At 37.2% G+C, this 17,448-nt stretch overlaps 1 protein-coding gene across 1 annotated transcript in view; it reads right to left on the bottom strand.

Annotated features, from left to right (window-relative positions):
- Positions 1 to 17,176, bottom strand: part of PLPPR1 (phospholipid phosphatase related 1) — a gene marked incomplete at both ends in the record, with an annotated part of 95,502 nt that extends 78,326 nt beyond the window's left edge. The window contains one exon of the mRNA XM_084236138.1: positions 17,114 to 17,176. Within this exon, the coding sequence (XP_084092264.1) occupies positions 17,114 to 17,176 (63 nt within the window). The remainder of the gene's footprint in view (positions 1 to 17,113) is intronic.
- Between the last annotated feature and the right edge of the window lie 272 nt (positions 17,177 to 17,448).

Raw genomic sequence — 17,448 nt, 5'->3', positions numbered from 1 at the left:
TATTTTAAGACTGTATTAATTGAATAGTTGTTTTCTGTTAGTAGGCATTTCCATGATAATTACTGAGGAAGGACATTCATTTATATCTGGTTCTTTTATGAATTTTGATAAACTTTATGTATAGCAGAGATAAGAGCAAATGATGGCTCCTGGGCCAAATTTGGCCCACTGCCTGTTTTTATAAATAAAGCAGGAATATAGGGGAACCAAATAAGACATCAGTGTAAAAAAATAATAACAGTACAAAGCACAACAAAGCAAAAACAGACAATTATAAATCAGAGACATCCTGCAGGGGAGGAGGAGGGAGAGGGATCAGAGGGAGGGAGGGAGGGAGGAGCACAGGGGACTGAGGTGATGGTGCACGGGTGTACTGGGGAAGGAAATTCTATGAGAACTGCACCAGAGGGGGTGGGGGGAAGCAAATATTGTTTAAAAATTAACAGTGATGTAAAAAATAAAAATAAATAAAAAAATAAAGTTTTATTAGAACACAGCCACATTCATTCACTTATGTATTGTCTCTGGCTGTTTTTTATGTTGCAACAGAAGAGTTGAGTAGTTTAAACCATGGCCATAAGGCCCACAATCAAACTAGCTACCTAAGTATCAGGTCCAGTAAAATTTGAAAAATGTGGACCCTCTTGTTAAAAGTTTATAAAGAATTTCAAGAGTGACAACAGTGCACTAGACCAAGTGAAGGTCACATGCTCACATGCCCACAAAACCTGACAATTTATTATCTAACTCTTTGTTGAAAAAAAAAATTGCTGGACACTGGTATACATATATTACACCTAAATCTGCTATAATCGGTTCAAAGATTTTCCCTGTCTATAATTTTCTTTCTTGAGAGAATTATCCCATTTGTGTGAAAACCTTGATTTTATATGTGCTAGAACCTTTTCCTTTTAATTCAGGGAACACTGTTTTGTATCACTGTTTGTGTTTTAGAAGTACAGGATCTCTCCCCTCAGGAGTTATTACCACAATGCACTGTGATAGTGTCTTCATAAAATCCCCTTCAGCAATCACTGACCCAAGGGTCAGATTATAATTAAATTTCCTAATAGTTTCTTTTATTATGAGTTCTTATATTTAATTCTATTCATATTTTAATTTTAATGTATAGTATGAGATCCAGCTTTACGTTAATCTATTTCAAAATTGACAGTCACAGATCCAATTGTAAACATTTTCCTTATTCACTATTTAGTGATGTGTACCTTGTCATAAATGAACTTAAATATAATTGGCTAAGTTTTTAGATTTTTACCTCTATTTCATTAATTTCTGATTCTGTCTTCTACATTTTAGTGCACAGGTTTTCAACCAGGGGTAATTTTATACTCCAGGGGACATTTGTCAGTGTCTGGAAACAGATTTTGGTGATCACAACTGAAGTAGAGCCTGGGGTGCTAAAGGCTGGTGACCATCTTGTACTTGTAGCACAGACCCTCTGCCCCTTCCCCCTAACCAAGGACTATCTGGGACAAAATGTTCACAGTGCTAAACTTGAGAAATCCTGCTTTGGCTTTTTATTTTAATTACTGTTGCTTTATAACACATTTAGATACTTTATCATTTCAGCGCAGTCACCCACCCCTCCCCATTTCAGCTTCTCTCCTAAATATCAACCTTATGAATACAATGCTTATTTTACAAATGAATGTTACAATAGCTTATTTCAAGAAAGAAAAAACAAAATTCTTTTGGGGTTTGATCAGAATTAAACTAGTGCTATAAATTAATTTATATTCCCAGTTAGCCTTCTATTATAGCTCTTCCTTTATGTAAGTCTCTACCATGTAAAATTTCCAGTCGAATTTGCTACTTTTCTTACTCTAAAATGGGAGCTGTTCATTATTAAATGGCTATTGATAGATGCTACATTTTATATCAAACAACTTACTAAAATTCATAATTTGAATAGAGTTTGGCTGCTTTTACTTTCCAAGTCCTAAAGTAATATAATTTTTAGATTATCTCTAATGTTTATTTTCTTTCTGTTTAGTTCATACTAAGCATAGACTTAGACTTCCAAACTAATTTTAATTAATAATGTTGATCAAATTTAAAATGTGAAATATTTCTCAATTAAGTAAAATGTGCTTGACTTAGCATAGTTATCATTTTAGGTTAAAAATAACACACAACTTGCAATGACCATCTATATAAAAAAATTAAGCTACAGATCACTGTTTAAAAGTAATTACTGAGGGCCTCCCCGGTGGCACAGCGGTTGAGCGCTGGGTTGCGAAGCTGCCCGCAGCCTCTGCAGCGCCGGTTTGATCCCCGGCTGCTCCCCGGCCACCAGAGCAGGGTCCCACATGGCGCGCAGACCTCTCCTGCCGCCCGCTGCTCCCCTCAGCAGTGTCCTTCGGTCCTTCTGCCTGCTCTGCTCTGGTGAATTCTCTCACCCTCCCGCGCTTCTGACTGTACCCAGTGCTTGTATAAATACATAAACAAATAAATCTTAAAAAAAAAAAGTAATTACTGGTCTTAGATTTTATTACACAGTATACACACATATGTGTATGTGTACATATATACATACACATGTACACACATATAACAGGCCTTCAAAAAATTAACATGCCATTGGCAAAGTGTTGGATGTGCCAGCAAGGTCAGGATGTGTTAGCACTGTAATGATGTGCTTATGTTTTTTGAAGTACAAGTTGCTATTCATAAGTCATCAAGGAGAAAAGTACCTCTTGTAGCCGGTCAAGTTGCAATCTCCTCTAACATCCCTGTAGAATAGCATGATGGATTCTTGAATGAACTTGGACAAAAATATTTGAGTAATCTTTAGCCTTTCAGTGAAGAAAATCCCTAAACCCTAAACCTGTTTTAACTAGGATCTGTTTTGTCACTTCATCCATCTCTTTACAGATTTTTCTAGAGGCCTTGCAGAGCAGTCAAGGGTGGCTGAGCTGCACAATCTCTTCACAGGTCAAAACTGTGGACAAACCCTTCTCTCCAAACTGACCCATATTTCTGGTTCTGAATAGGTGCAGTCAGAAACATGAAGTAAGAGATACAATACTGAGGAAATAAATTATTAAATCAAACTACCACACACTTGTTTTCTGCCAACATTTAACCTTCTATAAATAATAGTAAAACAATGATGCATTTACATTTGAGGTGCTTATAATTAAAATTACTTGGCCCTTTAATTTTTCACAGAATATTTCCCTTCTGAAATAAAGAGGCTTAGACTTATAATCTGATTGGTGATAAGGGGAAATGGAAGGACTGTGAAAATGAGTTGCAACTCAAATTATATTAGGTATAGGAACTGATAAAGAAATTTCTATATGCAAAATGCTAAGAGTATATTTCCCCAGGGTTCAAGTACTCACAGGTTTTCCCATGATTGTTCCAGATAATGGATATGAAAGCAAACCACAATCATGTCTAAACTAATAATTTGTAAAGTTCACATTGATAAATGATAGGAGGATAATGTCTGTTTAGAAATTTTATGCTTCTGCACATTTACTGTTTAATATTAACATTAGAATTTCTAGAGCATATAAATAAAGTTAAACACCTGCCTTATTTGGGGTTTAATATAGTGCTTATTAAAATACATTTAAAAGGATTATGTTTTTCTGAGTGCTCATTTGTTGTACTTTTGGGTATTCAAATTAGCTCTTGATTTGCAAACTAACATTTTAAATAAAAGGTTTAAAGGTTTGAAGAGGTGTAAAAGTGGCTAAGCATTATAAAAATTGTTTAAGAAATGGTGAGTTAGTATTAAGAAGTGATCAAGAGGCTCTGAGAGTAATAAAACCACTGACTAAGGTCAGAAAACAGAAGATTGAGAATAGTGATTGGATAAAAGAAGAGTGAAATACAAATCAGATGGCACCTCCAGGGTTATCAGCAAGAAAGAGTATTACTTGGGTAACGCTTGTTCCAACTGACACCACCATAAAACACTTCTGCTCAATTCTCGTGGCACATATATCTCTCATGTCTTCTGATACAAATATATCTATCATATTCAGAGAACACAGTTGTACTTTACAATGATGCTTGATAACTTGAAGGAATAAACTTTCGACAACATATGCTTATACAATTGGAAACCTGTGGTTATATACTAACAATAGTTTATGGCTCTATCAAGAGTTTGATCATTGGACTCATTAACTATTGTAACTGAGAAGAATGAGCTTAGTAATTACACTCATCCTAAAATAAAACACACAAACAATTTAACAGCTATTATTAAGCTCTCCTCAAATTACGTATGTTACTCTGGGTATAGTTGGTATTCAGAATTACAACTTGAATTCTAGGAAACAAAGGAAGTTCCTTAAAGGCAGTAGAATGCAGAAATTAAAAGCAAAGGATATGGAGTTGTGTAATTTGAATTTGAATCCTAGTTATGTAATTCACCTCTTTGCATTTCATCTTTTTCATCTGTAAAATGGGGGTAAAAATGACATGTACTTCAAAGGTTTGTCACAAGGAATAAAATAATTTATGTCAAACAACACAGTTCCTAATATGTAATAAATATTAGATGTTTAATGTAATAATATCTACTCCTATCTACCTACCTACTTACCTACTGTTCTTCCCATCCACCTACCTATCAACCCATCCATCCACCCTACTGGTATTATTTCACAGGATGTTGCTATCCTGTGAAATTCTAGAGAACACTAACACAGATTTTCAGTTTGTCTTCTAAGATGACTCTTTCTGTACAAGGTACTAAACTATTTTCAAATAAAGCCATTAAGAACAGATCTCCTAGAAGAATTGAAGTCAGACAGGGGCAGAGCTGCTGCATCAGCAAGCCACACCAAGGATTAAGAGGTAGGCTTAACTAGTATAATTCAGATGTGTTGCCCAGAATGAACAAAACCAAAGCAATCAATATAGAGTATTTTTCAGTCAAAGACTACCAAGAACACACCTGTAGTTGAAAAAGTTGGGTTTGCTATCATTGCAGTGAGGGAAAATGCATATCATGGGTAACTGTGGGTTGTCTCTGTAAGAGGGTGTTATCAAGGACTTACTGAATTGGGGCTTTGACTGATATGAGGAGAGTCTAAAGAAAGTCTTATCTCTCAATTGGGTACCTTCAGAAAGCAGAGGTAATTTAATGATTGTCTCAATAATCTTACCTACAGGCAAGGCAGATGAAAGGGGAGACTAAAGCTATAACTGGTAAAGAAATAGCAGTCACCTCTACTAGCTGAGAAAGTGAGATGTGCAGTACTTTGTGGCTTGTACAATATTCAAGTCTTGTATGTGCTCAGATGCAAAGTCAGAGTGGCTTCATTTTTGTCTTGATTGATCACAGTCACAGAGTGGTTTGTCTGATGTTGCTGTCCTGTGAAATTCTCTGTTTTCAGCAGGAGAACACCAAACCCTAGCTGACAGGACTAAGCTGCTCTTAGGTGTCAAGACTTTTTTTCTTTCTCAATATTTTAATGAAGTTGCTCATTTCTAACAAGGTGGGTGACCCTTTGTGAAATCACCAATTCTATCATTTGATTATTACTTTCAACAGCGGCATATGAATTCTGAAATTAACAAAGGGCTCATAAAACCATAATTATAACATAAATATTAAATTTAATTAAGATTAAAAATGGAAGGAGGCCCAACTTCCATTATGAAGACAAATAAAGAAGAAAATTGCATTCTTCTTATAAATTCTGGATTCTAAACACCTTTCTTTTTACAAACAAAATTGACCAGCAGAAATGTGTAAATCTCATCATATTCACATCATACAAAATCAAATGGGGAAAATTGATGGGAAACTATAATTCCTCTTATAGTCAAATCCTGTTATAAAGACCACAAGGAAGAAGGCAAGTATCCCCTGCAGAGGAATCCAGAGAGTGGGGCGGGACAAGGCCCACAGACTCATGTCCCCTATCAGTTCCTAATCACCTGTTACTTCCCACTCAACCCCACTGAGCCAGAGAACCTCTACGTCCCTGGAGACCTCTACATGGCTTGTTTCCTTATCTATACACACCCTTATACCCTCCCGGATAATCCTTACAGTGCTCTAAAGAAGTACCATAGGTTACATTAATTTCTGTGAGGTACATATAATTCATATTTCACTATCCCAAAGCAGAAGCACTTTTTTCTATGACAAAATGTCATTGTAGTGCCTCCCTGGTGGCTTAGGGGTTAAATCTCAGCACTATCACCTCTATGGCCTGAGTTCGCTCTTCAGCTAGGGAGCTAACCCACATTTAGCACAGCAGACCTCTCCTGTCTCACCTACTGCTCCCCTTAGCAGTGTATTTCAGTAAATCCACCAGTTCTGCTCCCCACTCTGTTTCTGGTGAATGCTCTCAACACTCCCTCTCCCCTGCCTCCAACCTCTAGCCTATACCCCTCCACCACTTCTACATGAAAATCAGTAATTTTTTTTAAATGCCATTGGACATTTGAGCACAGTACTAAAAATTGATTGTGGTATTAGCAAGGCATGGTTGATGATAACGACTTAAAGCAATTGTCAGAACATAGCAAATGTACATAATATTTTGTTTAAAAATTGCAAAAATATTTCTACATCTGAAGGAAACTTAAGTAGTTGCAAAACTAACCCAAATACATTTGACTCTTGAACAACACAACCCTGAACTATACAGGTCCACTTATATGTAGATTTCCTTGTAATATATGACATAAACTTATGGTATTATTAAATATAGTACAGTGCTATATTTTCTTTTCCTTATGATTTTTTAATAGCAGTTTCTTTCCTATAGCTTTATTGTAAGAATACAGTATATAAAACATCTAACATATGAGGTACATGGTAATTGATTATGTTATTAGTAAGATCAGAAGTAGGATAACTTTGAGAGAGCTCAAAGTTATATATGGATTTTTCAACTGCGTGGGGGTGGGAGGATGTTGACATGCCTAACCCCCAAATTGCTCAAGGTCAACTGTACTATCAGGAAGTCCTGCTCATTCTCTTTATCAAGTACTCCACTATTCCTGGGCTCATGCCTACTTAAGAATCACTGCACAATCAAACTGTCTATAGGAATCAGTGTTAACCTTAAAGACAGAACAAATGATTAGATCAGCAAGGCTGTGATCCAGAAGATAGCTGATGTGCTATTTTTAAAACTTCTTACTAGTAAAAACAATCCTTGTTTGTAGTAATTCTTTAGAGGGACTACCTCTGTAGCTGAGAAATGGACAAGTCTGGAGGTCCAATTTCTTCCCATTCATATGATGTGGAAATCAAATACTTTGACCAGTAAGAAAATTGTATTGTCAACTGCTCAAAATATGTTGCCAATGTTGCCCTACGAGTATTCATGCTTTGGACCAAAACATTACTACCTCCCTGTAATTTGCTATCTCTCTGATCAGTAGACAATGGAAAAGAGATTGGATAAAGGGGAGAAACACAGGTTTTTGGGCTATGAAGTTACTGCTAGGCTGAATGTGCCCAACAAACATGAGAAAGAACCTTAAACAGAGAAATAGAGAAGGTTTCATTCATTCCACAATTACCTTAATGTCTATAACATATCTATGCCTAAATATCAACACAGCTTATACCCACTAGACAGGAAAAGTTCACAAAGGAAAAAAGTCTATCTCTTTGAATACACTGCGCCTCATGCCTACATTCACTTGTTTAGTTTTAGAGGAAGCTTTGTGCAGAGATGATGGACAACATAGGACACTTGGTTCTCAGGATCATCTGGAGGGGTTGTTAAAACACTGATGATGGGGTCCAGCCCTAGTCTTGCTAGTTCATTATATCTGGAATGGGAATTGTGAGTCTGCATTTCTAACAAGTTCCAACATGATGCTGAGCTTCAGGTTGGGGACCATCCTTTGAAAACTACAGGTCTACTTTCTCCATTTTATTGGTGTCTGAGGGCAGGCCTCTTTATTGCCTCAAGCTTTCTAGGTGTGATCAATAAGTGATATGATTGAGTAACTGAAGAAACCAATGCTGGGTAAGAAAGAATCGCATGCCCAAGTTGAATGCTTCTCTCTCTTTATTTCATCAAAGGGGAAACCTTTAAAGTGGGTGATAGTGACCAGAAAGATGTATTATTTAAGTGTGGAAAGTACCAACTTACAGTTTATAACTAATTAGAATTTGTGTTGAGAAAACCAAATTTTCTAAATCCTGTTTTTGACTGCTGTGAAAAAGATACTTAATGGAATTACCTTTACAAATGTATTAATTTATTCTACCCTGAGGATATTATATTCAGTGATTTGGCAAAACTAATCTGAACTAATAACGGACACAAATTTACTGAGACTAAGCAAATTTTCCAGTGGAGAGTTACTTAGCCATTTGGAACAAATGAAAGCTGAGGTATAAAGATTAAAGAATAGCTGGAATGTCTAAAAGAGGTATAAGTGTTTACAGAGAGCCACACAAACTAATTAAAATGCAAAGGTAAGTGTGCTGAGAAAGAAAACTATCACAGGGGGTAGAAAGCCCATCACTACCAAGAAATTCCCAACCGCTGACAGGTACTCAGTTTTAAGAGTGCATCTTCTACGGACACGTAAGCAAGAAGCAAACCCTCTCAGAGCAATGGGTTCTCTCCAGGGGAATCAGGCAAACAGTGACTACCCATTCACTTCCATGCTGCTAATGAAATGTCCAGTACACACTGTCCCTTTAGAAATCCTGAATCTACTCTACAGACCAGACCTGACATCTCACAGCCTATAGGGACCAAGATAAATGCGAGAAATTGGAAAAAACATGAGGTAATAGGTTGGTTAATCCAAAACTTGGTTAATCCAAAACTATAGGCTCTGTTTATAGGGGAAGCTGTCAAAGAGACAGGTGCATTATAGGATGTGATCCCAGCGGTATCAGTTTTCTTTGTGTGTGTGTATGTAGAAGAACTGAGGTGTATGCCAGAGGTGCAAAGGGTGAGAGGATTCACTGGAGACAGAATGGGAAGCAGAACAGGCAGATCTACTGGAAAACACTGCTGAGGGGGGCAGTGGGCAAGACAGAGAGGTCTGCTGCGCCATATGGGTTAGCTCCCTGGCTGGGGATCAAACTCAGGTCATAGAGGTAATCGCGCTGAGCCTTAACACCTAGGCCACCAGCGAGGTCACCAGTGGTACCAGTTTTCAAAAGGCAACACAACTTGTATTTTTATGGAAAGTTTCCTGATAGATAAAATAGCACATGACCCAAATAAAATAAGTTTATAGGTAGGACAGGGCTGCTAGTCTTCCATCTAGGACTTCTCCTTTGACTCCAGGATATCCCTCTCTGGTCCTCAGTGTTTTCCTGGTTAACTCACTAGTTACTTCTGTTCCCCCCACGAAGAACACTCTTTCCACTTTCAAACTCTCTCAACGGCTCAGAATTCCTCTTCCCCTAGTTCCTTAAAGACATGTCATATAGCTCATGGCTCCCTAAGGAATTCTTTGCTCAGTTCATATATTGAGATACGGCTCATTAGTGATGAATTTGCCATTGGTGGTGAGTGGGGGTGTCCTCATGTCATGTAACACAGAGATGACTTGGGGTAGAAGCTTGGGTTCTGTCCTGCATGCTTACTCCCACTTTCTCTTTACTCCTCATTCATCTCATTCATCGCAAGCTTCTGGAACAGTATTTTATAAGCACATGTGCGTTCAAAGAAAGAGCACCATGCCCAAATTCTTGGAGTATGAAGACTGTCAAACTGCAGCTGCAGAAAACCACAGCACTGAGAACTGAATCAAAGAATTAGAGAGTATGATGACAACTCTGCTGAATTGTCCGAAACCAGGTACAATCAACACATACAAGGCAGCTCTTAAAATAACCCTGCAGGACAGTATGATCCAATGCACCTACTTTCTTCTTTACATCATTCTTCATGTGAAAGGAAGGGAGGTGGATATTTACAGTTCTTGAGGGTTTATTTATCCATTCATTCAATAAGTAACCAATAACATGTTATCACATGGGGAAGCAATCTTAGATTATTTGTCTAAACAAATGTTTAAACTGACATTCATTTCTACAGACCACCTGCTCATGTTAGTCACAAGAAAGAAATAATTTGTTTTCTCAAATGTTCTGTTCTAATCCCACGTGGAAATTACATTTTCATTTGTAAGTGGGAAAGGAAACCATTTGCTTTCATGGGAAAAATCATTTGAAAAGGACATATTCTGAATGCAATAACAATTTGTTCTCATTTTAAGAGAAAAATAACTAGAGAACACATACATACACAGATTATAGAAACAGACATGTGTGCTTGCACATATATGTAAATCTGTAATTTTTCTCTTAATCCCTACCTGATCCATATAAAAGATACAAGTACTCTGCCTTATTTCTACAATATTCATGTTTGAAACTGAAAGAAACCCTACTTTTCAAGCTGTACATTTACAGATTAGCTAAAAGAGGCCTAAAAGGTTCAAAGTGATTTCTGCAAAACCTCAAGGTTGCAAGTCATGTACGAAAATCTGAATTCCCTGGCTCCTGGTCCAGTATGTCTTCCAAAGGAACATTAAGGCTATTTCTCCTGATGTTTACTGAGATAGCTTAGTTTGAAAAGTTTACAAAGTACTTTTATTACTTTACCTATAGACATGCCTACAGTGTGATGGAGTTAGAAGAAAAACTGCCCAGCAGCTGCCTTTACAGATGGTGCTACCCCCAAATCACTGATTTCTGACCCAGTGGATACTGTGGAAACATGGATCTGCAGGAGGTAAGTAAAAATCAGTGATCTGAGATCTTAAGGTCATTTGATTTTTTTTGTTTGTTTTCAAATTATGCTTATTGAGATCAAGTTGGTTTACATCATTGAATCTGCTTTAGGGGTATAGGTTTTAACCTCTGCAAATGTATTTTTCACACCATGACCAGTGTCATTTCTTCTAGTTCTCAGCAAATCCCATTCAATTCTGTGCAGTAGGAATTTACTGAGCACTAGGTTAGAGGCAGTGGTTCCCTGCTCATGGTCCCTGGGTACCTACTGTTTTCTTACAAAGCAACTCTCTGCCTGGGGGGCTTCCTGGGGTACAGAAGTACAATGGTTGCATGTAGTACCCAGGAATCAATGCCCTCAGAGCAAGTCTCAAACAGTGAGGCAGCTACTATATAACTATCAGTTTCCTGCCCTTCAGTTGGGATAACTCTGAGGCATATTGTAGCCATCTCCCAGAAGTCTCCAGCATGCGCTAAACCCCAGTTCCCCACAAGTGGAGTCTGCTCTTCAGTGTGTCCTATATTAGCATCATTCCTTTTCCATTTCCCTGTTCTACGCAGGTACTTCCTGAGATTACCACCCAGATAAACTGCTTGTATTCAAATCTTTGTTTTAGGGTCAGTTTCTGGAGGAATCCAACCAAAGACAAGCACATATTTTGTACAAATTCCTTTCTATAATAGGTATCAAAAGATAAGATGAAGATGATATAATCCTAGCCTTCAAAAGGTTAAGACCAGGGAGGAGTGATAAGACTTCTAAGACTTCTATGTATGTAACTACATAACTAAGGTAAGAAAAGACAAATTACTTTTGGAGGTGGCTGAGGAGACAAAGAGATAGAAACATGTTCACTCATGAAGAATTCTCATAATGGAAAACAGAACTTGCCATTAAAAACTCAACATGAAATTCTCTGGAAGGAGTCAAATAGGCTAAGTAGTAAGATTACACATATCAAACAACCAAGGTCCTTATTTTACTTGGAAGCATGTGTGAGAGAACATATCATTGCTTACACAATGCAAGCTGAGTGAGAAATCCAAAAGGAAAAAAAAATCGTCTATCCATGGCTTGGTTTTTAGTAGAAAGGGTGAGTACCAGAACTCCCAGGCTGGCTGGACAAGATTAATTGGCTATTTTGTATCCTGTGTTTGAGGTGTCAAAGCTATCTGTCTTTTCATTCGGTTCTGTCAAAACAGACTAATGTCCATGGAAAGCAAACAAATTAAACAGCTAAACTTTGCGTATGTCATTAGGTTGACAAGTCAGCCATTTGAGTTTTCACTTGTGCTAGTCAAAGTAAGCCAAGTGTTTGCAGGTCATAGACACTGGCGACACAGAATCCTATAAATAAGTCTCTTTTTTCCCAAACCTTAGGACCTGCAAATAAAAAGCAGAAAGCAAGGCCTAGAGTCTCTGCTTTTAAAACCTGAGACACATAAAATAAAGGAGGTCTTGAGATGGTACTCAGTATCCAAAAACTGATGGTATGAAATTCCTTAACTTCTGGCCCCAGAGAAAGACATTTGAAATTATAAATTTCTTGCAGAAACTCATGAGATTATTTATCTTCAGGCTGGAATTTATAACAATCACCTGGTAGGTTCCAGTAGAGAAAAATTAGTTGTCATAAAAGTTGCAAGTACAAGCACTGTCAAAATGATCTAACTGCCACATCTCTACACATCAAGCAACAATTGCATTCATTATACCCAGACTCCTGGTACTTAATACTGTCTGCCAAGGAAGCTAAGCTCCATTTAGAGTTTTGCTGTTAGCACAAATACATTTGAAAGAAACTTGACTGTTCAAGTTATTTATGATTTTATAAAGACTGCAATGAAATTGTTTTGAGAGGAATCCACTGATATCTATGGGGTACTGCAGTTCTAAGCATTTTAGAAAAATACAAAATCAGTATTAATTGTGGGGGCATGAGAGACCTTCTTAATTTTAGGAAAAAACATGATTCTTCAATCATCAATTTGAGTGTGCTTTCTTCAAGGAAGCCCTCCTTTTGTAGATACACAAGTATGGCATGTGTTGTTGAATGACTGAGGGAAAGCTTTGAGAGAAGGAAAGCAAGGAGAAAGAGACAGAAGAGGATCAGAAATAAATAGAAAGAGAAGGCGGAGGAGAGGGAATATGGAGGGAGGGAAAGAGGAAAAAAATCTGAGGATGAAAAACACACAAAGATAATATTTAATTGTTTTGATCACTACTTTTGTTGTGTTGGGGGTTTTTTAGTTATAGTGCTATAAGTACTTTCATCCTCACCAAAATGTAATATTATTGAGTTCAAGAAACAAAAATGAGGACGAGAAGTAGATGGCCCCAAGCTCTTCTAGGTTGTTAATTTTCTACTCCTCTGCCCCTACCCTCTGCCTTCTCTAGCTTTTGTCTAGTTCAGCATTGGCTAATTTGCACATGCTCTAGGCAGAATCAAATAAGCAAGGCGCTAAAAGGCACAGGCCAGAGATACTGTTGTGGAGCATCTTGGAATTTTAGTGACTATGGATTTTCCTTTCCTTAGTGATAGAAAAGTTTATATTCTGGACCTTAAAATCATTATTCCCTTGCAAGGGCTTTCTATTTAAGAGACTCTGGCCAGCACAGCCAGGAACATATCACTTAACCAGCCCTGGGAGATGTACAAAAGTGGCATTTTTCTGAATATCTCAACTTCAAGCTTCATCTGCCGTGCACCTTGCCTGTGTACCTCAATCCATTCTTGTGTCCTCGCATGGTTAATCTCCTCCCTTTTAGTCCATTCATTTCTGTATATACTCTCAACCTACAAACTTTTAGGTGACTTTTTAACTTCTCATTTTAGTTTGTGACACTCGGCTTACCTAGAGCAATGCCCTCCTGACTTGTTAACTCTCATGAGATCTTTTACGCTTTTGCTTTGTCAGATAGATTCTCTACCACTGTGTTAGCCTTCTGGGTGGATCCCAAGCAGGCTCCTACTTTGTCAGCAACTTTGAATTATACAGGCAAGTTGATATTTATATTTCTCAACAACTGGCACATATAAAACATCCTCCAGTAAACACTGGTGCTCATACAATTAAAATCACCAAGAAAATGCACAATGGTGTGCCACTGTGGGCCTTAATGCATTTCTCTTTCCCACTTTCCATTTCCCCACCTCAGGTACATTTCAAGCATGACCCCGCAGTCCTGGCTCTGTAAAAACTGGGTGAGATTCAAGTTACAGAAGCTTTGTTTATATGAATAAAGGGCAAAAATAATAGATACTGAATAACGGTATGTTAAATGAATGTGTTCATGAACAAAGATGGCATGATAAAATTTCACCAAAAACATCTAAAATTCCTGTTAGTTTTTTTTTTTTAATTTACAGGTGAGCTGTATCAAAAAGGGTACGGAAAACAGGAATGATAACTTAATGACTGATGATATGTGTCAATCTCTCAATCCCAATCTCTTTGGGATTAAGGTCCATGGTATCATAAGGAATTGAGTTGAAAATGAGACTCCTGAATAAAAGCCAGAATTCAGGAAGGAGGGGAGGAGGGATTAGGGTCAAAAAAAGGGGGGGGTGGGAATTGTACGGGGAATATAACCAAGATGAAAAGGCATATATTGTGCAAAAACGAAAAATGATGTAAAAATTATATAAAATAAAATTTAAAAAAAATATTAAAAAAATAAAAGTCAGAATTCATGAAACCTTGCTTTTCACTTTCAGAGAAAGAGTATTCTGTACAAATTCACCTGCTGGTATAGAAAGACAGCAAGGAAGGCTTGACTAATTATACTTTGGGGTTATGCAAAATTGGGTTCTGAATACTGAAGCCTAAGCCCAAGAGAAACACGCATGCAAGATCCCTCCAATGAGGTGCTCTGAAGATCCAAGACCCATATGAATCCAACAAAATAAGCAAGTTCTACTGAAAAGGAGCTAAAAAAAAAAAAAAAACAATCCACCATAAACTAGAGACAGAATGTAGGAAGATTAGAATGACAACTTTAGACAAAAGTACAATCATTTTAAAAAGTTATTTTTGACCAAATTTTCTGATACCCCTGGAATAAAGTAGATATACAATAAGTGCTTGATAAAACTCATGAGAGCCCTTTGAAATTCGCCTCCTCCCCTCTCAATTTCTACATTATGTTACTTTACTTCCTTTCCTTTTCCCTGCCTGCTTCTGAAAGAAGATACATCTTAAGATTCCACGCAAAATAAGAATGACAATACAGCAAGAAAAAGAATAAACTACCATTCCTCTCCCAGATTTTTAGACTTATATTTATGTTCTCTTCAGGCTGAGACACAGAAAGACTGATTTATGTCTCTTATGGCTTGCTCTACCAGTCAAGCTCATCATTCATGCATTAGAGAGCTGAAAATCTTCAGAGAATAGCTTTCAGCAAGAAATTACACTTCTTACTTTGAGATTTGGTTCCTGTTTGATTTTTAAGAAAGTTTGAAATAAAATTGCTACCTAGAGGATAAAGATGATGACAAATAACTTATTTCCTAGTTTCCTCCAGCTTACTTGAAAAGTGCATTTTTTTTTATACAAAAGAGAAAGGATTTAACATTGAAAACAGCAGTATAGTTTTCTATCCTTTCCTGCATGCAGTAGGAGAAGGAACTCCTTTTTCTTACTTACGATTTCAATATAAACAATAGTAACTTCAACCCACATACATATAGGTATTGTTTCAATGGATTTATCTTTGGCCTTGCTGAGTAAGTTAAAAGAAGAGTATTGAGAAACTTTGTTTATGTTAAGAGACAAGTTCTTTGTCTACCCTTTCAGAGATTTTTGTCAGCTTGAGTCTATGTGTGTCTTGATTTATATTAATACCACCATCCCAAGCAAATCTGTTTGTATCTGATTCTGCAATGCAAACAAGTTCCCAAATGTGAGGAAGAAATAAATCATCGAGTGCTATTTATTCATTTAAACTACTAAGAAATGTCTAGATGGTTAATCTCAAGGATCAAACACATATACACATCAGGTCAAAAATCAGAATGATCAAAATTAGTCACCTGACTACTTAGCTAGTTTTTTCAAGAGATACCATTGAATCATAGGCTGTGTTTAAACAACATATGTACTACACATTTCTGCTAAGATGAGTAGTGGTTTAACCCAAGTATTTGTCTGTTTTCACATGGGTAATAAAATAGATAAACATGCCTCTTCCTCCCACACTCAGTGAAAAAGAAACCATAATGTAAGAATGTGTAACCGCTGACACTTGGGATACAGAGGCTATGCCGGCAGTTACCCAGGAAGGAAACCCAGCACATTTACTTTTCTGTCCTTTACAGTTTCATATATTAAAACTGATTTTTAGGATAAAGAACGATCCATTAGATGCCCTATTTGAGAAGGCAGAAATAATAACTCTAGCAAACCAACATCTTGATGTGAGATAACCTGATTAAAAAGTTCCCCAAATTTCCATGCCTTTGTCTCCTCTATAGCAACAATATATAGAGAGGTACAGTGAAGAAAGAGTGCAAGAAGTATAACCAACGAGATGCTGGAAAAACTATTTGCTGGTGCAAACTTAGAGTAATAAAATCATTCATGACTAAAAGTAATTGTATAGGGCCTCCCCGGTGGTGCAGCGGTTGAGCGCTGGGTTGCGAAACTGCGCGCGGCCTCTGCGGCGCCGGTTCGATCCCCGGCTGCTCCCCGGCCACCAGAGGAGGGTCCCACATGGCGAGCAGACCTCTCCTGCCGCCCGCTGCTCCCCTCAGCAGTGTACTTCGGTCCTTCTGCCTGTTCTGCTCCCCGCTCTGGCTCTGGTGAATTCTCTCACCCTCCCTCCCGCACTTCTGACTGTACCCAGTGCATGTATAAACAAAACAAACAAACAAACCAGCAAACAAATAAATAAAAGCATGCCTCTATAAAAAAAAAAAAAAAGTAATTGTATATTATACAAGCTCTCAATACCCCATTAAAGAAAAATGCCCAGCTCTCAGAATTTTCTCCTTACTTGGGCTCCAAGACAAAAGACCAGCACCTAACATCATCTATAAACTGCCTGGTTTATTGAATTCCTGAAAAATAATATTGATTTAAAAAAAAACAATTTAATTAAATTCTTGCATTCATAATTAATAATCCCTTCAAATCACCACTGAAAATAAAATATAACCAAAACAATTATGCTGTATCTTATACATGGAGCTTATAAACCTGCTTATTCTGTGACTTTCTATTCAAGAAATGCTGTGAACAGTCTATTAACTCTTTACCAATACTTGTGCTATCAAATTTGATGTCAATCATAAGATGAAATAATTTCACTAAAAAAATCCAAGTTCTCAGTATGAAAGTGCTATTATTACCCCAATTTGTCCATAAAGTTAAAAAATATATACATACCTCAACAAATATAAAACACGGGATGATGGAATAACTTCTCTGAGTGTTGTTTCCTACAGCCATTTCGTACACCATGTATCAAGGCTGCACCATCTAAAAATGTCCAAGCTGAAAAAACAAAAACAAAAAAGACAGGTAGCATGGGGTGAGAACCGTGTGTTTAAAGGTCCTTTTAAGTATTAAAAAAAATACCCTTTATTCTGTAGATAAGCAGGTTGTCTACAAACAATGCAAAAAAGTGATCTACAACACAGTCAGGTCAGACTAATAAGCATTCCAATGAAAAAATGATAAATAATAGCCATGAACACTCTTACGAGTCAAAATGAGCAGGT

Source organism: Talpa europaea, assembly GCF_964194135.1.
Source record: "Talpa europaea genome assembly, chromosome: 7".
NCBI classification, from domain to species: domain Eukaryota; kingdom Metazoa; phylum Chordata; class Mammalia; order Eulipotyphla; family Talpidae; genus Talpa; species Talpa europaea.
Note: the sequence above shows the minus strand (reverse complement) of the source record. Positions and strands in the feature narration are given on the sequence as shown.